The sequence below is a fragment of the Argiope bruennichi genome, chromosome 7 (assembly GCF_947563725.1).
Source record: "Argiope bruennichi chromosome 7, qqArgBrue1.1, whole genome shotgun sequence".
In the NCBI taxonomy this organism is placed as follows: domain Eukaryota; kingdom Metazoa; phylum Arthropoda; class Arachnida; order Araneae; family Araneidae; genus Argiope; species Argiope bruennichi.
The window spans coordinates 121494216-121517794 of NC_079157.1; the positions used below are offsets into that span (position 1 = coordinate 121494216).

The following is a 23579-nucleotide window of genomic DNA, read 5'->3' on the forward strand; positions in this document are numbered from 1 at the left end:
TTTTTTTTCTTTTTACTATCGAGGTAATGACGCCTCTTCCTTATTTTTGGAGGGCTGTGGTGGCCTGGAGGTAAGGTCTCGGCCTCGGAACCGGAGGGTTTCAAGTTCGAGACCCGATACCACCAAAGAACCGTCGTGTAAGCGGGTCTGGTACACGTTAAATCTGTCGGGATGACAACGTCCTCCTTCTGGTGTAGTGCGGAAGTTTGGACAGGAGACGGGGGGGGGGGGGGTTGCCAATTCAGATGTCGTCCTCGTCATCTGACAGCGTTTCAAAATGACGAGGTCCGTCCCAAAATAGCGATAGTGTTGTTTTAAAACGCGACGTTAATATAAGTAAACTAAACTAATCCATCTTCTTGCAAGAAGTTCATTGGATTTTAAAAATGGATTTATATATCATGAAAAGCATAAATTATTCTTAAATTATTTCATTAATTATATGATATATTAATCTGAGTAACGTTGTTGAAATTGGGGGAAAGAAACGTTTGAAGAACTGAGGGAATTAATTTGTTGATTATTCATTCTTGATATAATGTGAATTTTTAAAAAAAGTTATATGTAAATTGTTCTATCTTTTTATTTTATGTTGTTTTAGAAGTCAGGTTTTGATTTTTCAAAATCATTTATTTTAACAGCATGAAGAAACATAACTGGTTTTAAAATTATTATTTATATTACTTATCGATATCGAATCATTCAGTGATTCGTTTTTTAAATTTCGTTGAAAAATAATAAGATTGAAATAATTAGAAATAAGAATAGTTTTTTTTACAAGATAGAATAATAAGAGACGTATTTCAGTTATAACCAAAAAATGTACTCATCTAGACCGATTATTATCCTGTTAATAATATCTTGCCTCCGATTGTCACAAATCAATAACGAAAACTTTAATAGAAAATGCCAAGTACTTAGGCAAAGTGTTCAAGAAATAAAAAAAAAAAAATTCTTATTTGTAGGCCACTTTAGATATAAATATATAGTAATATTAAAAGTAAGCAAAAATCCGAGAATTCTATGAGCTAAAAAATTTCATGGAAACTCAAATCAAAACTAATCATTAAATAGAGATAGAAACAAATAGTTATTCACTAGCAGAAAAAGATGAAATGCCATCTACAAAAATAAAAAGAGGAAATAGTAGTAATGACTTCGATTGGTCCATGAGAGGAGAATATAATGAATCAGTATAAATATAAAATAATAAAAATCGTAGACTTCACCTCATTGACTTTTATTACAATACAGCATAAAAAATGTACATAAAACGTGAAGTTTGTGGTCACATAATCTTTATTCGAGCTTTACTTTATTAGTATACCAATAAATTAGTCACTTTAAATATATATGAAAAAAAAATTCTTGATGCCAAAATAGAAATAGGGATTTGTGCAACGATAATGGCGCAGATAAAAACGAGACATTTTTAAACTCGGCCCAGCGTTACAGACGGCACTGGATAGTTATATTATAGTTCTGGTGACCGCTATTTGCCTACTTATGAACTATTTACGAATGACGAGATGATGCTCGATCTGATCTTTCATTTCAATACCATAGCTCTAAGGTAAGAAATCTTCAGTAATATTAGATGTTTCTTTCAGTGTTTGCTTTTTTCTTATTTTCTGGCATAATACGTTCTCATATGCTTTAAAATGCATGTCCTTGAATTTGAGGGCTAATTCCAAGATCTGTTTTTTCTTCATTATAGTTATTTTTCAAATGCATATCACAAAAGATTATAAAAATTTTTTAGAGGTACAGCTTAGATATTTTTAAAATTATTGGAAGCTTTTTGGCTCTAAAAATTATGCAGGAAGATTCAACCGATATTTAACAGTAATCTTTAATAAATAGATCGTTTATAAACATTTCGAGGTCTTTTTCAAAATACAATAGTATTGAAATGATTAATTTATTAATTTGAAATAATAAATGAATTGATTGTTATATTTGCAAGAAAAGGGTTTTAGATTTTATCTAATTGTTATTATTAAATTAAATTAATTAATTTAATTAAACTTTTTGTCTAAAATAGAAATTAAATGTTAATGGGGCAATTTTACAGTGAAATATTGCAGACTAACAAATTCGGATCTATGGAATTAAATTTTTTTCTCCGAATTTCATGAATTTATATTATTTTGTCTAACAGACGTATTAGTATGCCATTTTTTTACAGTCAATAAAGAATATCTTAAAATATGCCTGGGAAATTTTTTCAAATTTGCTTTTAAAATTCAAATGCAAAATCGAACATCAAAATAAAATTTTATGAGAAATTATATCAAGTTAAAAACACAAACAGCTCCCCCCCCCTTTAAGTCTTGTCAAAAGTATATTTTTCTCCCAAATAAAATAGATAAAGATAAATAATAAAATAGTGCATGCATTCAATGGACAGCTTATTGTTAGGTATTCTAGAATTTTCCTTTTCCTAAAAGAAAAAAAAAATGAGATCTTCTAAAACCATTATTTTTAGATTGCTATTAAAAATTGATTTTTTTTTAATCGGAGAATCAAAAGCACTTTCATGTATCTTTCCCCATTTATATGCAACGAAACGATTATCATAAGATCCTTGTAATAATTGTTACTTATATGGATAATTGTGGCTACTTTACATTTTTATGAAACAGCTAGACGTGTTGAAATAATGAAAACACATTTATTTAATTAACCTAGCCCGTTTTTAGCGTCATTATGACGATAAATAAAAATATATTTTATTTTGAATATGCTTCGGTTTTGTAATCAGATAATTTAAATAAAAAGAAAATCAATTTGCGGCTTATGTCTCTCCCGTGATTTCTCGAAAAAAATATTACATTTCTCCTAATCAAAAATAATTTATTTCTACTGAAAAAGTAATGTGCATTCAATTAAGTAAAAATATTTAATTAAGTGCAATTTATTCTATAGGCAGTCTAAATATACCTAAAGTTATTTTCATAGTGTCATTTGCAGCTCTCTTGTGTCTCAAGAATTTGGATTCCATCAATGCTAACAATTTCTATTAAAGTATATCTTAACATTTATGAGGTGTTTTACGAAATGTATAGCTATAGCTGTTGTATATATACACTCAATATAAATTCTTTTTTCCCTCATTCATAAATAATTATATCTCAAAAACAAAAAGTCATAATTTTATTTTCTGAGAAAATAGACATAATACATAATAAATATATTCAAATAATAATCACTTTTTGTCTTGATAACTACCCAGTTTTCAAGCAAGAGGGTAATCCATTCATCTTTATGAAGATACCTGTTGATCCAATCGAAATACCAACTAGTAGCATGGCTATCGAAATTCCAGCCACTGTGGATGGTCCATGACCTCCCGTTTTCAACCCATCTTTTGTACCCGGTTTTTTTGTAGTTTTGTCTTCGGGTTTATGAGTGGTCGTGGAACCACCGGGGTCTTGAGTGCTGGATCCACCAGGTTTTTGAGTGGTCGTGGATCCACCGGGTTTTTGAGTAGTCGTGGTTCCACGGGGTATTTGAGTGACCGTGGATCGATAAGACGATGTTGTTTCATCTTCAGGATCTGGTCTAAGTGAGAACGGTATTTTGGTCGTTCCTTTTGTTCCTTGCGTTGGCATCGATGGCGTGGTGTGTTCTGTGAAATCCGTCTTGACTTGTAGCTCCAAACTGTGTTTAACAGCCATTAATTTCAGCATCTGAAAAAAGAATGAGTCAAGAATTGTAAATAATTTGTGTAGTTTTGCCTAGATGAACGCTTCTCTTTACGTTGTAGCTGATTTCTGTAAATATGCGAAACAATTTCAATATTATAAGAATAACATTTTTGTTAGAAATTATTTATTTTTTGAAGAAGTATTACAAATATATGAGTTTTAATTAATTATTTATAAGCTTTGAATGTATGATACTGTTTGAAACAGTTTCCAATTTGAAGGTTTTCTGTTGCAGTTTCCACAGAAGTATACTGTTATTTTTTATTCCTACAGGAAACTTACGATTAGAAAATATTAATCAGTCATTATTTTCTTCAGTATCAAGTTGTAAGATATGCAATTTTCTATCTAATCTTTCCCCACTCTGTGTTGTTGATGTTATTCCGTACCGCGCAGTTTCACCTTCACGTAAATTTCCAATTAGTGACATTATATAAACTATATTTTGAAAATATTAAAGTTTTATGACGTTACGACTCATCTCATCAGTAAAATCAAAATCACTTAGAAAATTGTTTTCAAAACAGTCACTGTTGAAATTTATTAAATTTTCTTTATTCATTTTTGGACTCGATGTATTAAAAATTGAGAACAAAAGACAGTGATATATCATTGAAAGCCTTTGGCATTGCACATTATAAAGTCCTTTTGTTAATAAAATAGTCAAATATCTATTAAAATGTGAAACTAAATTCACTTAATCAACAATTAATGTTTTATGTTAACTAAAATAAAAAATCTAATTTTGGTTCATTTTTTAATTCCATTTGTGTTATTGAGTCATAATAAATAAAAATATTTATGTGAAAATGAATGTTTTCATTTATTTATCATGTCTCAAGATGACACGGTATCCCTTTTTCAGAAAATATTATTAAAGCTTGGTGTTTATAATTACTAAGTAAATAATATACTAAATACTAAGTAAACTCAATGAATCTCCTCAGAACCTCATCAATTATACTTTATGAATTGTTAATATGTTGATATTTTATAATTTATATTTTTTACAAATTTGTTTGGCAATTAGAAAATGAAGTTTTCTGTCATCCTACCTGGGCCCTCTTCTCAAATCAGTGGTCCTAGGTCGGTACTTAATCTATCTAGTCAGAAATCTACTACTTCGGAAATGCGATTTTTGAAACTTAATTTATCTCTGTTTAGTCAAAATTATTAGAGTAGATTTTACTAACCATTACAACAATACAAGGACGCAATATACTAGAAATGATAGATTATCCGCATCATCATCTATGGCACGTTTCCCTGTATTCTTGCATATACATATGCTTGCAATGCTTTTTACCACAACATTGAAAAGTATTGTTGCAACTTATATATCAAAATAATTTTTTAGAATTTTCAAAATTGGAAAAGAACATTACACTAGGACTAAATATGTATCAATAAGAAGATTTTTTATGCCATTTTTGTGCAATAATAATGAAAATGCCAAACTTTAATTTAGTTTTTAATTAAAAAGAATTTTTGATTAAAATTTAAAGTATCTCTCCTAGATGCACATTTTGAACATTCAAAGTGTGTTCCTGCCGAAAACGGCAAATTTATTTAATGATTTGCGCTGTATAACACACACACACACACACACACACACACACACACACACACACACACACACACACACACACACACACACACACACACACACACACACACACACACACACACACACACACACACACACACACACACACACACACACACACACACACACACACACACACACACACACACACACACACACACACACACACACACACACACACACACACACACACACACACACGCGAAAATCAATAATGTGGAAGAATTTTTGTTCCAAACTATACTTAAAAACCTCCAAAAGTTATTTTCTCAGTTTATGGGGAAAGATAACTTAAAAGTATGTAAAGCATTTTTTTAAACATTGCGAGCAGTAAATCTGAAGAAAATTAAAACGTTGGTTTCCCATTCTGTTCTTAAAACAGTGCTAAAGAGAGAGTTATTTTTTAATAAACTATTCAGCTATTAAAACTAATTATTTCATCAATTATCACGAATTCTTCATTAAAATTGTCCTTTTACTTCATAGAATTTGATAAGAAAACTTCAAGAACAATTTTTAAAGAATTTATGTATGTAGGTCTTTTTTTTTTTTTATGTATGTAGGTGTTTAACACTATGCCGTCCGTACGTCTATTCAGGATTTTTTTTGATTGATGCCGGGAGGACTGATTCAGATAATTTTAGTTATCACTAGATCAGATAGTTTGCGTGGTATACAATGTGGTGTTGCCAGACGGCATAGTGTTAATATGAGTACTTTTTATAAGTTTCAAAAGTTTTAAGGAGAAATAGAAACAAGAAATACTTACCGGCATATCATCAGATGGTCGGAAACTAATGAAAAGTCCACCGTTACTGTTCATTTTGTCCCTTATACTCTGTTCGGCTTGCAAAGCTGTTTTTTCTCCTTTCTTGATATCTGATGGCAAATCTTTGTGAGGACTCAAAATTGTAAACCTTAGGTACATCTTTTTATCGGCAATCGTCTATATGTTGAAAAAAATATATTTTAAATATTGATCACAAAAGAAAGAAACACTGTGACTGATTAAATTAAAATTCATGTACGAATTCTGATAAATTTTTATAGCGACCCATTCGTTTTAATTTTGTTCATCTACGTTTTTTTTTGGTAATGATATGAATTTGTTTTATCTAAAGAATGAATCGGGATGCCATCAGAATGCCAAAATAATGAAATATGTGCCTAAGTGTTGCCAGTGATCCTAAAGCAAACTGTTATTCAAGGAAAATGTTTCCATATAAAATTGTCAGAAAATCATTCTAGATTGTAATTTCGAGCGAAAGCAGTTGAATTTTGTAAAATGGATATATCTTGCATCCAAATTTTTAAATAACATATGTTGACGATTTTATATTTTAAAATAATATATCAATGAGACATTTTAAGATGCAGTATGGTATAATGTGTAAACTTCCTTTTGATGAAAATCAGAAAATTGAAGCTACTCATTTTGTAAAAGTAGTATCATAGAATTTTATAAATTGTTTTATGCTTTATAATTTCATTTCAAGTAAACCAGCTCGTATATTCCAACTGCTGCAGTTGCTTTCCATGATAGCTTATTCTGATATTTTAGGAACAGATTCCTGACTCTTTAGCACGAATCCGTTTCTTTCCCTTCTAAGCACGATGGGTAACACTTCTTCCTTTGCATATTTCTTTAATATTTTCATCAATAACGAATTCGAAATTATTCGTTATTAATCTTCACATTAATAACGAATGAATTCGCATTCGTTATAAAATAATAACGAACCCTTTTATTATTCAATAACGAATTATACAATGTATGATTTATGCAAATTTACATAAATCTACAAAATTGATGTCTTCTTCGTTTGCAGTAAAAGCTATTATTTTTCCATTTTTAAATCGGAGAATACCAATATGTTTATAAAGACAAAATACCTGGTTCTAAATACGCCCTCAAACGATTATCTCCCCTCTTTTTTTTCAGGATGTAAAACTGCACGTCCTTTTCCTAACCATTTCCGAGACATGATGCCATTTAGTATCACTAAAATAAAAATCTTTTCTAGTATTTCTATTTCAATGTGGGCTGAAAATTATTTGAAAAGCCTACACATGCAATCTTGATCTAAATACAAATGAATAACACCAGCCTGCAACAATTTCTTGTTTTAAAAGTAATAGTTGTTTTTAATGTATTTTCGCATGCTTATTTCAAAAATAATATCAGTTTTTACGTATCAGGTACAGTTTTTTTTAAAAAGTAAAATTTTTAAATAAGTAAAAATACACAGATTTTTTGCGATTTGGATAGGATAAATTAATAAAGTATGTATGTTTATTTGTTTAAATAAATTCTGAAAACCTCTTACTTCATTGAAATTAAATAATACATTTATATTGAATAAATACTTATAATTGTATTTAAAAAAACCTTTTATTTTAAAATTCAAAACATATATGGCAGTTGGATTTCACCGTGAAAAATGAAGTACCTGAAAAATTTAATAAAGCCGAATTAAATGACTTAATTTGTGATTTAGGTTTAACTAAAAAAAATGCAGAATTATTAGGCTCTCGGTTAAAAGAGAAAAATTTACTAACGAGACATACGTCGTTTAGTTGGCACAGGAATCGAGAAAAGCAATTTTTATCATTTTTCAAATCTGATAACTTCTTGGTTTATTGTGCTGACATAACTGGTTTGTTACATGAATTAGAAGATAATATTCCTTATAATCCGAATGATTGGCGACTATTTATAGATTCCTCAAAGAGGAGTCTAAAAGCAGTTTTATTGCATAACGAATCTAAACTTGCATCAGTTCCAGTTGCACATTCCGTTTTCATGAAAGCAACATATGAAAGTATGGAGATGCTTCTCACTAAAATAAAATACACTGAACACAAGTGGGCAATATGTGGTGACTTAAAGGTTATAGGTCTGCTTCTCGGGCAACAAAGTGGATTTACTAAATTTCCGTGCTTTATTTGTGAATGGGATAACAGGGACAGAGAAAGTCATTGGATAAAAAAAGATATGGCCGAAGAGACAAGAATGGATTCCTGGCAAGAAGAATATTTTAAATGAATATTTAATAGATCCACAAAATATTTTATTGCCCCCACTTCATATAAAATTGGGACTCATAAAGCAGTTTGTGAAAGCTTTGGATAAAGGTGGAAAATGTTTTGAGTATCTTATATCGAAGTTCCCAAAATTGTCTAGCGCTAAAATTAAAGAAGGTGTATTTGATGGAACACAAATAAAGAAATTAGTTAAAGATTCCAATTTTGAACAATGTATGACAAACAGAGAGAAGCAGGCTTGGATTGCATTTAAAGATGTCGTAGAAGGTTTTTTGGGAAATGAGAGAAAAGAAAATTACAAAGAACTTGTAACTGAGTTATTACGTACTTATCATCTTTTGGAGTGCAATATGAGCATTAAAATTCACTTCCTTCACTCACATTTGGAATACTTCCCAGACAATTTAGGAAAAATGAGTGACGAGCAAGGTGAAAGATTCCACCCGGATATAAAGGAGATGGAACGCAGATATCAAGGACGGTGGGATGTTAACATGATGACCGATTACTGTTGGTCTTTAAAAAGAGACAGTGATGTGGACCATAAACGAAAAACTTGAAAAAGAAGCTTCTTGACTTCAAGAAAAACACAAAAGTTATCATAATATTGTAAATGAACAGCATTATTGCGTTTAGTTAATAGCAACTACAGTTGTAACTGTATGCATTATACTGCATTTTGTTAATTTTTTCATCGTCATTTGTAAAAAATCCTTACCTGTTACATAAAATTTAGTTTGCATTTTGGAATGACATCATCATTGCTGATATAAATCAATTAAAATTTTACAAACAAAATTTTTTTTTGTTTTTTTTGCAGGCTGGTGTAATGAATAAATGATTTAAATTGGCATAATTAATCGGTAACACATGAATAAACTTAAACATGGTTGTATTCCAGTTTGTTTTCTCTTAATGCTGTTTTTATATTGTTATACTGACAAATAATAATTTAAGTCAAAACTGATTAAACGCTGTTTCTCTGTATGGTAACTTTTGGTCAAATAGCTCTCATTTTATAAAAGTGTCGTTTTGTATTAAGTGTACAACTTTGCTTTCGCCGTTTTTTTTTTTTTTTTTCAAAATTTGAGGTTTTATTTTTAAAATATGAATATCTATTCATGACTGAAAGTACTGCTCATCGCTAGCTATTATTTCCCGCCAACTCTTTTGGCAGTTGTTGGATACCATCTCGAAAAAATGACATATCTTTTTAGGCAAGTCACGAATCGACCCATTTTTGGACATCTTAATGAGAGCTGAAATGCTTATCGGCCAGGCCGGGTGCTTGAGTAACAAATAGTAGTCGGAAGGAGCAAAGCCTGGAGAATACGTGTGAGGTAAGACTTTCCATTTTAGCGTTTCCAAATATATTTTAAGACATGTGTCAGAGCGTTATCGTAATGGAGGATAACTTTGTCGTATTTCTTTTGGTACTGTCACCCGTTTCTTCTTCAATGCTTGACTCAAATGCATCAATTGCGTTCGATACCAATCCCTTGTGATGGTTTCACTCACTTTCAACGGCTCATAATAGATCAGACAGAACTGATTCCATGAGCATAATCTAGACACTGTGAACATTCGGTCTGAAGCATTGAAACCACCCACGACATGTTCTTTCAATAAGAGCATACTTACCGTAAGTACTTGAAAGCACTCGATGCACCTTAACTGTAGTTTTTTCACATGGCAGCAAAAAAATTAACTCCCACAAATTATGAGAATTTGGCTCGAAAACTGACATCTTCGATTGAGAATAAATTTGTGATGCAAATACTATTTCACTGATGTAATGCTGTCGTTATATTATATGTCCAAGTTTAATTTGTGTCATCTTTGATATGCCTATTTCGCTAAGCAACTCCCATTGCAACCAATTATGGAAAAACGGCGGGAGCAACGTTGTAAATTTAAGAATTTATTTATATATATATATATATATATATATATATATATATATATATATATATATATATATATATATATATATATATATATATATATATATATATATATATATATATATATGATGCCTTATTAAATATCATATCACACCAAATTGTATACCAATGGAAAGATATGTTTATAGAAATAAAATACTTGAAAATTTGTTCTATTATTTGAATTTTTAAAAAAATTATTGTTTTCTAACTAGAAAAAGAAAAAAGAGATTCCTTAGGTCGATTAAAAAACCCTCCAATGTAAACAACAATGAGACAGCCAGTCGTGTATCATTGTACTTTAATAATGATACAAGCTTGTTTGTCCCATTGTTATGATATATATGTTTTCCTATGAAATTATTTTCAGACAGAAAATAATCTCATAGGACATTCTACACATGTTATGAGCTGAATCTGAAGAAAGAGCATTCTTCAATTTTTTTGAAATTGCATAAAAAGCGTAAATGTATTAATATAGAACTACTGAAATTTAAAAATGATGAAGCAATCAAGTGACCAAATGATGGGAAAAGGGTTATGAAAATGAGATTACCGCATATAACTTGGTGATTCTTAAGCTGTAGGGTTTCATTCCGGAAGCACTGTAGAGCATGTTTTTCCATTTCGTTAGGAAAGTTCTGTTGGCAACTGCTTTGCCCACAAAATCTTGACTTTTGTCGTCCATGGGCCCTGTGTAACAAAATGGAAGAACGTAACTTGCAAATTATGAATTGTTAACAATCTCTATGAAGTTAAAAATAAATACTTTGATTTGAAAATTTCAAATTATATATAATAATAATAATAATAGGCAATTATGTAAAATCACCGTATTAAATCGCATATACCATAACGTTATATACATATAAATTTATGACATAAAAATAATATGTTCATTATAAAAGATTGGTGCTGTTTTAGTAATATGTAGAAATGATATTGAAAACAGAAATGAACTGGTAATGCGATAGCTAATAAAATGCAATATATAATACCGTTACTTTAATAAATCTAAGTGTTTTTTTAACATTTTGTAAACAAATTTATTAATTAATTTCATAGCAGCTTGTGGAAGTTGCTAAAAGGATAAATTTTATACAATGTTGCAGGTGAATGTGAGAATAAATTAAAGAAAATTAATCGATTTAAATAACAGAAAACTTTTAATTTCACAATTTTTGTGATGATGGATGAAACTGGATATGTCTGTATAATAGGATTTGCATTCATTCTTTTACTGAAATGCCAATTGGTCACTGTGCAAATTTACCAACCAGAGTCTAGGTGATGCCCTTCGAACTAGAAGAAAGGGCAACAGTGAAAGATGTCGTCAGTCATTTCGGACTGTCACATTGGACGAATATGTTGGCTATGGCGGAATTTAACACCACTCATACGGGAGTGTTCACATCTTTGCGATACATGTTGGGTTTTATTAATCGGTAAGCCCAACATGTTAGTGTTAAAGAATCGGTATAATTTTGTAGTTTACTTTTTTCACGAGTCTTCATGGCAAATGATTCTCAATTCACAAAGTCTGCAGTAATAACTCGTGACAAGCACATGACTGCTGTTTGATTGGATAAAAGTGCGAGATCCTGTGAAGAATACATCTATTCGATGATGCAGATTACTACTGTAGATGTCTGTTTCAGGATATAATATACATATGTTGATTGTTTTAAGTGCTTTTGATTATGATATTTTCGCATGGTGACTATTACAAGCAAATCCTTCAAAGAATCTAACAATGGTTGATTTGGTACGATAGCATAATGCTGGCGTTGAATGAAAGATTTGTGATACTTGAAGTTTTATGTGCAGAAATCTGCATTAAATTTCACTTTACTTTTGCAATTAAAAATGTTTTGATAAAAAAAAATTATAATAAAATTACTATGAAAAAGAAGTTTTCATAATTAAGTTCAATTTTTTTTTCATTTTTAATGGGTTACATTCGCGCAAATTGAACTTTTAAAAATAATAATTTGTTTCTTTTTAACGAATTTTTATAGTTTTAATGAACTTATGACTCTTTTTGCTACAAATGGCAAGCTAGGTGACTTTCGCTATTGCATCGCTTTTTGTGATAACAGTTCGTGGACAATAAAATTAAGTAATTTGATCACTTCTAACTTATGAAGAGATTCTAAATTTGTACTATGTATAACAAATGATATTTGATAACTTAAAATATCCTTTCAATCAATGATAGACTGAAACAGAAATTAATAGAATTGTAATTTAATTTTCTTCTTCATCAAACAAAACAATTGAAAATTTACTAAAAATTATTCAGATAAAATTCTTACAATCCACAATGAATTGAAGAGGCCTTCTTTCACCCTGTCCAAAGCACCTGATTATATCGAACTTTGTGGCTTGCATGATGTCTGAATCTTGCTTCTGGACTTTATAAAAATGATGCTTCATATTTAGAGCTGGATAAAATATTTGATCCCCGCTCTAAAAAGAATAAAAAATAGCAATTTAAGCATAAAATCTCCTATCACAGCATTTTAGAATTAAATGCCTTGACAATGTTGCCAATGCAACGCCTTGCCCTCCTCATTTAATTACGGCGAAAGAAAAATAGGCCAGATTGTGCGGAAGCCGGATACTTGGGAGTATACTGTTTTACTAATACTAATTTTTCGGACAGATTGACAAGATTTAAGTACATTTAAACCATAGACAGAATGGCAAACTCCTGAACCAAATCTTACAAAGTGAAAGTACTTTTTCTAGAAGATGGCAAATAAAAATCTTATTTTTGTCAGTCCATTTAGTATTTTAGTGCCATGAATAGAGATCAAAAGGTTAGATAAAAAATTGTTTAGATAACTTCTCTTTTACATTTTTAAATAAATTCTAGAATTGTTAAACTATATCTTTGTCTACAAGCTTTTAAAATTTTTTTTATTTAATTTAAAAATTTTATTTAATTACAAAAATTTCAATACTTAAAACATTTTACATTAGGCTGATCGGGTTGGATTCCATTACGAAACAGACAATGATATAGAGAGGCCTTTATCCCGTGCTACTTTTTTATGGGGATGTCTAAGACACAGTGTATCTCATCTCACACAGCCCTGAACATTGGACGATTTGAGAGCAGCAATTGACACCGAGAGCAAGGACATTGGAACAGATGTTTTGCAGAAAGCAATTGCAAACTTCTACAGTGCCTGAAAAAATTATAAGGACACGCGAAAAATCGCCAAATCTAGAAGCCTTGTTTACAGAATCGTATGCAAATTTTTGAAGCAAAAATAGAAGTAAAACTAAAAAATTTTATGCCTAAAGTAATTAAAATTTTCAATTTTAAATCTGCTAAAATTTAAATTTTGATTTTTAAACCTCAATGAAAACGGAAAAAAGTATAAGGACATTGCTTTTTCTTCAGTAATTATTTAAAAATTTGTATATTTGAAAGCATAAAATGACAATTCCGAGTTAAAAGATTCATTTGTGAAAAGAATTTCCCACTCGGCGACTTTCAGTGTGAATTTTTAAACGATGCCCAAAGGAACTCAACTTTCTGACTCTGAAAAAGGAAAAATTGTTGCTTTTCGAGAATGTGGATTAAGTGGATGGGAAATTTCAAAAAGAATCAAGAGATCTAAAACGGTGGTTTATAATTTTCTAAAAAATCCTAGGATGTATGGTATGAAAAAGCGAACTGGGAAACCAGAAACTCTCACTCGTCGACAAAAAAGAATGATTGTAAGGAGAGATTGCGAGAAAAGAGAAACCGCGAATGAAGTTAGACAAAATTTAAGTTTACCATGCTCAACAAGGACTGTTCAAAATATTTTGAGTAAACATCCTCAAGTTTCTTATGGGAAATTAGTGTCACGCCCCCCTCTTACAAATCATCATAAGAAAAGTAGAGTTCACTTTGCCAAAAAATACATTTCTCTTGGTCAAAAGCGGGCTGATGTAATTTTTTTGGACGAAAGAAAGTTTAATCTTGATGGACCTGATGGTTTTCGTTATTTTTGGTATGATCTGCGAAAGACCAAGAAAGTGTTTTCCAGGCGTCAATATGGTGGTGGCTCGGTTATGGTATGGGGCGCTTTTGCGGCAAATGGAACCACTCCAATTGTATTTATCAACCGTAAAATGAATTCGGACAGGTATGTTGATATGTTAGGAGAAAGTTTGTTACCTGAAGCGTCACTAATTACTTCAGGGGACTATATTTTTCAGCAGGATAATGCTTCGATACACGTTTCTACGAGTGCAAAACACTGGTTTGAAGATAATTCTGTAAATTTACTTGATTGGCCGACGAGAAGTCCCGATCTTAATCCAATCGAATATTTATGGGGACTTCTAGCCCGAGTAGTTTATAAAAACGGCACACAGTATCAATGTACACAAGATCTTGTCGCCGCTATCAAAGACGCTTGGGAAAAAATATCTGTGGACATTTTAAAAGATCTTTCAGGATCTATGACCTCTCGGCTTATTCAAGTGATTGAAAAAAAAGGTAGTTTTCTTGATTATTGAAACATTTTTTAAGTATTTTACAACATGTCCTTATAATTTTTTCCGTATTTTCTTTAATGTTAAATTTTGTAAAATCAATATTTTGAAGCTAAATTATGCTTTTTATGTGGTATAAGTGTTATCACAAAATTATGCAGCAGAAGTAAGAAATATAAAAAGTTCATTTAGGTGAAATAGAAATAAAGCATATTTTCATGCAATTACATGTTGTCCTTATACTTTTTTCGCGCACTGTATTCCAGACTTCCCCATGTCATTTTTTAGAACAGAAATGGTCATATGATGAGGTTTTAAAATTTTTTCTTCAAAAATGTTTGAAAAGTTAATTTTTTATGGAAATGAATCATTATGGCATATAGTTTTTGAATCATTAAAAATTATATAAAGTAATGGTCTTTACTATAGGTTCGTTTATTGTTAAAGCTAAAACAAAAAGCACAATAATGCAGGCTACATTATTAATAATAGTAGTTTAGCTAGTTACCTTCAGAATTTTGAACTGCGCATGGACGAGCCCATAATCTTGATTTTTGAAAATAATATTATCCTGCAAAAGTAATAAGAAATTAATATGAAAATTCATAAGACACATTTTTAAAACAATTTTACTTTTAAATGGTGAAAAATAAAATCTTCAGAAAGTAGAAAAAACCCATTATCTGCCTTTAACACATAATAAATTTAGAAAATTTTCTATTTTTTTAAATTATTTTTTTCTAAAATATAATCTCTCATTTAAAAATTAGGATGATTTTCTAAGAAACGATTTCGTACTGCATTATCGCCCCCCCCCATATCAATGATGTTAATTTAGCAAAGAGAAGAGAAAAAAAAGCGAGAGATAATTGAAATAAAGCAGTAAAATGTAATAAAACCTAACACTAACTTTACTAATTGGGAATTAATAAAGCATGATTCAAATTTCTTTATATTATCTTAAATAGCTCTGAATTAGGATAACAATAATGTATATACAAAAGTGCTGTCTCAATGAGCGTATGTAATATATTTAATAACTAAAACGATTATTATTGTAAAATAAATATAATTAAATTATTAAAATTAGAGGAAGAGTATTCGGAAATAAATCTTCTGCCAATGAAAAGTTATTAAAAAAATTAGGGTTTTATAAAAATTATTTTTATGCGATAATATGAAGTTATTGAAAACGTACATTAACATTTTGGTTAAAATTTAATAAAAAAAGTCTAATTAAAATTTAGAAAAATCCATTCTTTATATATCATGAGCTTACTGCATGCCAAATTTGAATTCTGTATTCAACGATCTATTCTATATAACGTTGCACTCTATATAATTTATTGAATGACTTTTGAATCTTGCATGTCGCATCATGCTTGGCACATCTTAAAGATATTATCGAACTTATAAATCTCATATTAAAAAAAAACAGCAGGAAAAATTTGCATTTTGAGGTAAAAAAAATATGATTTTACTTTTTTTGTCTGAGTCATATTTGATAAATCCGTCGTTGCAAAACACCACTCCCATAACGATTCGACATTGGCTGATGGATCAGGCCAGTCTTTACGCAAACCTTGAAACATGTGACAAGGTACGTCCCTCTTATACGTCTGTAGAAGGAGAAAAAAAGACATTAAATGTATGAAAACTGTAATGAAATTTTTAGTTTGTTTAAAATAATTCTCATCGAAATATGTTATATATTTTATTTTATTTATTTCGATTGTGATTATATCCAGCGTTTTTTTAGAAAAGATTCCTATTAACCCTTTAAAGGGCCATTTTTTTTATTTTTAGGCTTGAAATTAGAATAAGAAAAGGGATTCATTTAGCTTATTAGATAAATTTAATTAATTAATTAATTTGATTAATTAATAATTAAATATCAAATAAAGACACATCATTTTGTGTAAAATAAGGAACTAAAGCATCTAAGTTTCTGTCTTTCTAAAGAAAAATTGTCAGAACTTATGCCAACCTACATAAATTCATACAAAGATTGATAAATTTAATGGGAAGCATACTTAACACGGCCCTAGAAAGGGTTCAAGGATATCTCAATAATTAATTCTTCTTAAGTACTGTGCTAAATTCTTAGAATTAATTGTCGAAAATCGCTTTCCTGTAAAATATAAAGATTTTCTAAACAATAATATGCAATCGCAATAGTAAATTTAATATAGGATTGTAATTTTTTTATAAGTATTATGGAATATTGTTTCTATTTTTTTCTAAAATTCACTGCAAATGGTGTCACTTGTATGGAATAAAAATTTAATTAAATTAATCTATTGAATTATATTTTAATTATGAAAATATTCGTATAATATATTAAGTCATTACATGCACAAAATTTCACAACACTCACAGACCAGAAAATGAAAAATCAATTGCAAAATTTCGATTTTACTGATCAGAACAAGATCTGACATAATAAGCCTCTACATACTACACTAATGTGAAGTAATTTGTCTCAAATTGACTGTCTAATGTACGTAAAAATCAGTTTCCTTATTTCCAAGATCTCTCAAGAGCGGTGCCATTTGATTCTAACATTCTTGGGAGGTATTTGACCCATTTAGAAGAAGGATTTTTTCTGGCTTGAAGTAGCGAATCCTTCATTCCTTGAACCAGTTTCTTATTCCCAAGATCTCCCAGGAGCGGTGCCATATGACTCTGGCATTCTTAGGATGTATTTGGTTCATTTACAAGTTGAATTTTTTCTGAAATCAAGCACCGAATCCTTCATTTCTTGATTCGTTTTCTTATTCGAATTTCCCTCAAGAATGTGTGCCATTTGACTCTCAAATTCTTTGGACACATTTGAACCATTTGTAAGATGCATTTTTTTTTTGGAATCAAATCTTGAATACTTCTTTCCTTGATCCATTTTCTTATTCCGATGATCTCTCGAGAGTGGCACCATTTGGCTCTCACATTCTTAGGAGCGTTTGATCCATTTACAAGACGAATTTTTTCTGGAATCAAGCCTTGGGAAAGCCAAGCAAGGAGATCGAGGAATCAAATATTCCTTGACTTTTTTTACTTTGTGACCTTCAATACTTTCAGTTGAGCAAAATTCATTCATATAAGAATTTTATAAATGGATTTCTAATCATGGGTTTCTTGTGTTGGAAATATTCTACCAGTGAACAATCATATATTTCAATCTCCCGAACTTGATAATTTATCCATTCCAGCTTTAAAAACTCATCGGTTCGCTATATAGTAGTTCTGCCATAAGATATCCAAAGAAGGAAAAGTAACAATGCATAATCAAGAAAACTGTACTACTTGAGATAACGGTGTAGTTATGGAAGATCATGCGATCTCAAAGGAATCGTAGAATTACCAATCCCACCAATAAGCTAGTAATATATATTTGTAGCTTATTAATAATTTTAGAAATTACATGATCCCTACTAGATAATGTAGTTTTTTCAACTGTATATTGTTCCTATGTATTTTTATCATTTTTTGGATAGAATATTTTATTATACCTTTCAAGAATATGCTAGACTTTGACTTCTAATTATTATGTTATAAATAATCCCCCCCCCCATGTTTAAGTGCTGAATAATTTAGAAATATTTTGAGACTCTTTTAAAGATGCTCTAGTTTAAATTTTACATCCTTCATCCAATTTTGGTATATTTTATTTGAAGTTTTTCTCTATATTAAGAAGATAACAAACGCGAATTGGATGAAAATATTTTTAGTAGTATGTCATGCCGCTGTTAATGTATGAATGTACTGTGCCACGTTTCTTAAATGAAAATGGCAAGTTTGGTCGATGTGGTCTTTTTCTCGTTTCTCATACAAATTTGACTATTGAATTTTTAAGTAATTGTAGATAATGAAATCAGTTTCCGTTTCTTCATTCCTTTTTACATTTTTCGTTGATTTAAAAATGTTGGAAATTCAAGTAAACTGATGGAAATAATCATTATCACTCATCCCCTATAGGAAAGATTATCTGGAACAATAGCAGAACTTCCTTCAGTTTTTGTATGATTTACACTTGGTATCAAAAATACAACATATTATTAGCATATTTAATTACTGAATATTCAATCAAAGACCAATGAGTTAAATTTTGTACATTTTTGTGCTTTTCAGAAAAAAAAATGGATTCTTGACTTTTGAAAATAGTATATTTAAAACTGACTGAAGATGAGTATCCACTATTGATTATATCTCACCTTTCCTATATAAACGTAATTAGTCTGATTCCTGCCAAAAAGCTTCGCTACATCCCATTGTTCCTTCGGTAATTTGATGTTAAAGAGATTTTGAGGATCATGGGTGTAATCTTTGAAGGGGATAACTTCGCAGTTGGAGGCCCCTTTGTTGTAAGTTACTCTGTAAACAATACCTGCAAAAGATATAATCACAATAAGTTTCAAACTCTCATTTTGAAAATTTCTTGGTTTCTGAAAGCCATTCTTAAAAATTTTAATTCATAAAAAATAATGGTTTATTTGTACAGTAGTCTCAATTCGAAATCATTCTGTTAAATGGATTTCATACAAAACAATTAATATTAACTAGAGTGTTAACTATTTTAAGCAATGTGTGATAACATTATTTCATTAACTTAAACCGAATCATTACATCTTTTAGGAGGTGACCATGCTGACCATTCCAAGAGTCACAAAATTTATTTTTACATAATTTTATATAATTGAATTCTAATGATATCATTTGCATCTAACGTTTTAATTTCCTTGTCTCTTTTAGGTAGGTTCCTATAGGAAGAGTACCAATTTTTTAGATTATCTTCATTATAAGCTATTCTAAAAGCTATTGTTTTTCCATTGTTAAATCGGTGAATACCAATATGTTTATAAAGATAAAATGCCTGGTTCTAAATACAACATAGAATTCCATTTGCCCTCAAACGATGATCCGCCCCCTTTTTTTTCAGGATGTAAAACTGCACGTCCGTTTTCTTAACCTTTTCCGAGACATATGTGATCTTATTACTCCCATTTCGAAACATATTACTAAAATTCTAAAGTTATGGTCTTATTTTTGTGCTAAATAATAGATACAAATCATTTTTATTTGATACTTCCCTCGAAGTAATTTAAGTATCCTGGTCAACTATACAACTATGCATTTTTGGCATTGTTAGTGTGCATATGTGAATACGGCTTAAAAATTTCCTTTTGGCAGCACCTAAAGTCTCTTCAACGCTGCAATTTTTGGAATTTGAGAATTGTTGCCTCTTGAGCATTTTTTTTTTTATCTGAAGGGAAAAAAAACTCTCTCGCATATAATGATATCAAGAAAATTATAATTTGTGTAAGTACTGGAATAGGACCAAGAAGATTTTGACCTTCTGTGGACAGAAAAATTTTAAGCTCTTTAATTAGGAGAGGTATAAACCTTTCATTTTTTTTTTCTGGTCACAACCGACCAAGTTATGAAACTTTGAATTTTATTATTTTAGACCATTTTTGACATTTTAGTGGAATATTCAACAATCAACTTCCTCTTTCAGACGGTTATTGATTTCTCTAAAATAACGAAATTAAAAGTTTCATATCTCGGGCAGATGTAAATGAAGAAAAGTAATTTTCTTTAAATGTAAATGGACCAAGGTTATTTTATTCGGAATCGGAGACTAAATATTTAGATTTGGAAAATTTTTTGTCAGTACTTTCATTGATTGAAGCAAAATTATATAAAAAAAAGTTCTTTATTTATATAATTCTTCCAGGCCTATTACAAGCTTATTCCTAAGGTTTTAGAGATTTAAAATTGTGCCATGATTAGAATAGACATCCTGTATTAAATCTCGCTGTATAGATATAAGAAGGAAACGTATTCTACTACTTACCCATTTCTGCAATTGCAATTTCCGATTCATACTTCCTTAATTTTTCCTCGAAGACGGGAGTTTCTAAGTCGATTCTTTCCAAATCCGTGCGTATGATTTTGTTTTTAGTATCTAACCAAGTCTGAAAGCAGACATTTAAAAGAAGCATTTATTAAAAAAGTCATCCAAAAGCAAATGGTAAAGCATAATTTTTCAGCTTCTTGTTTGAGTAAGCTTAAGCAATCTTTTGAAAAAGTGCAAATTCAAAGTTTTTTTGAAAGAAGTTTCAATCTTTCAATCTTATTTTTATTTATCTCTTAAGGTGTTACAATTTGTTCCATTGTATCTCAAACGCAAAAACTCGCAATAAATTCCAGAAAAAATAAATTCCATTATTAGAAAATCCTAATAATGCCACTAATAAATTTGAATAAATTAATAAAAGCTAAATAAATAACAGACACATACTAATAAATCCCCTTCTACTGTGGCGGATTGGTATGAGCGAGGATAGAATCTGGGACCTTGTGGTTCGCAGCCCATTAACATGACCACGATACAAAAGCAATTGCTCGTGTAGCGTATCTGTTAACTGGCTTATAAGCTTTCACCACAGACTCTCCCTCCAGTGAGTCGGAGGTGAGACGAAAGATATGGCTGTTGAGTGGTGATGCATTAGCTGTTGATTCTAATGTGCCTGTACCCATTTGAGTAGCGCCAATCGTTATGGCGAGTATGTGTGGATGAGTGGTTGCTGTTGCGCCAAGTGAGTCTCACGGCTTTGTGTTGCTGCGTCAAGTGAATCTGACGACTTTGGTTGCTGTGGGTAGAAGGCGCTACGACAGTAACATGACCTCAATACAAAAGCAATTGCTCGTGTAGTGTAGCTGTTAACTGGCTTATAAGCTTTCACCAGACTACGCAGCGATGAAGTATGGTATATTCTTTCTATATAAAGTGATATTTCGAAATCTGCTATGTTTTTAATAATTTAATTAATGATTTATTATAATAATTTAATTTTAAATACCATATATATGTCTTACTCTTTTTTTAAAATTTTTTAAAGTTTTTATATAATGCTGCTAAATTCCAAATTATAGGAGGATTTAAATGGAAATGCCTTCTTAATTTTAGTTTGTTTCAACTGAATGATGTAATTATGTCTCTATTTTTTTTTATTTCAAATTTCTCATTAAATAATGTTTTTCGCTTTTCAATTAAGACGATCCTTTCAATTTGATCTTGCCTTAAGACTTAATGCATAATGAATATTCATCAAATAAGCAAATAACTGCATATGCGTAGTATCTAATCTAATAACATTCTTTATCTCTTTAGCGAATAGTTTTTTTTAGAGATTATGAAGTTGCTTCGATTGGTGGAATCTCGTAATGGAATATAAACCAATAATCAAATTATTTACAATAAATCACACTATAGTATTTATAGTTCACGAAAAGCATTCCTAATAATATATTAGTTCACATAGGATTAAAAAAAAAGAGAAATAATTAATGAATTGTGGCATAAAGAAATGAGTAAACAGTTTGTAACATATTTTTTACATTGATATATTAGCTCATATAAAAATTGAAGCTTTATAACCGAAGCATTAAGGATTAATAACTAAAAATTATGCAAATCAAATTTTATGAAACATTTTTCAATATTCTCTGAATTACTTGATACTTGCCGCCTTTGGCGACCACTGGTTCGCTGGAATTAATAGTCTCTAAAATATCTTATGTAACTTGGTCTTCAGGTAGTTAATACGTTGAAAAGTCAAATTTTTTTAGAAATTATGAAATTATTTTTATTTAATATTCTTAATGCTTGAATAAATGTTTCGTTTAAAATCGTTTGAATCTGGTTTTTAAGTCTGTTTTTTGAGAAGTTACTTTGATTTTTATATATGACTTTGCATATGCTTTAATACTATTTTACATATTTACATGCTATTTTCTCAAATTCCAATCTTTGGAAAAATTTTCTCATAAATTCTATTACATATTTTTTGCTCAAATTTTGCAGAATAATTTTTCAATATATTCTACAGTTCCTAAATGAGAAAATAAGGAATCTATTCATTACGAATAATTTATAGTTGTTTTAATGTTTCACAAAGTGAAAAAAAAATGAAAATTTATTGTTATTTATTAGTTGAACCCCAATATTTAAATAATGGATAAAAATCTAATTTATTTTTTAGTTCAGGAACTAGATAATAAATTTCTTAAGTTATAAGCGAATCATTTGATAAACTTCTAATTTAAAAGATTTTTTGCCAAAAAATTTTTTCTTCAGTTTTTAAAATAATTTACCATTTAAATGGTATACTTTGGTTTCATAGATATTTTTCCAGTTTTTTTATTCAAAAATTCATGCCAAACGTAGTCACATACATAAATGGCTTCTTCAGAAAAATATTTTTAACTTCACATTTTGATAGATATATAATTCTTATTATTTTAAAAGCCTCATACCATTTTGTTTATTTTATTTTCTGCCAGTTTTCCTAAAATTCGTAGAAAAAAGAGACATTAGCTATTTCTAGCTTTTTAACAATGTAATCTAATTTCTAACCTAAAACAATGTAAAATTTTACTTTTTACTTCATCCTAATTTTTATATTTTAAAGATTCTTCTCTGAATTAAATAATTGTATCTCTTATTTTTCTGAACTCTACTTAATAAATAATGATTTGCGTTATGAACAGAAGATGAGTTTCATAATTTTGCATTATTTTTGGGCATAATAACGTTAGTAATTCGTCTTGTAAAACGAAAACGAAAAAATATCTGCAACATTTATATTGATTTTTATAAATAACTTTGGATTCATCCAAAATTCTTATGTTTTTGTATATTTGTTCTGACTCGTTAAATATTCGTAGAAAATTCTTATGTGTTTTTGTATTCTTGTTGTCAAATTACTTAATATA

General features: G+C 29.6%; 1 protein-coding gene across 1 annotated transcript in view; it reads right to left on the reverse strand.

Moving 5' to 3' along the window:
• Positions 1-3139: 3139 nt before the first annotated feature.
• Positions 3140-23579, reverse strand: part of LOC129976127 (uncharacterized) — a 35870-nt gene continuing 15430 nt past the window's right edge. Inside the window, exons 6-13 of the mRNA XM_056089528.1 lie at positions 20656-20776; positions 19013-19185; positions 16283-16420; positions 15310-15372; positions 12620-12773; positions 10861-10997; positions 6086-6262; positions 3140-3692 (exon numbers count right to left, since the gene is read on the reverse strand). Coding sequence (XP_055945503.1) covers positions 3228-3692; positions 6086-6262; positions 10861-10997; positions 12620-12773; positions 15310-15372; positions 16283-16420; positions 19013-19185; positions 20656-20776 — 1428 coding nt within the window. The 3' untranslated portion in view covers positions 3140-3227. The remainder of the gene's footprint in view (positions 3693-6085; positions 6263-10860; positions 10998-12619; positions 12774-15309; positions 15373-16282; positions 16421-19012; positions 19186-20655; positions 20777-23579) is intronic.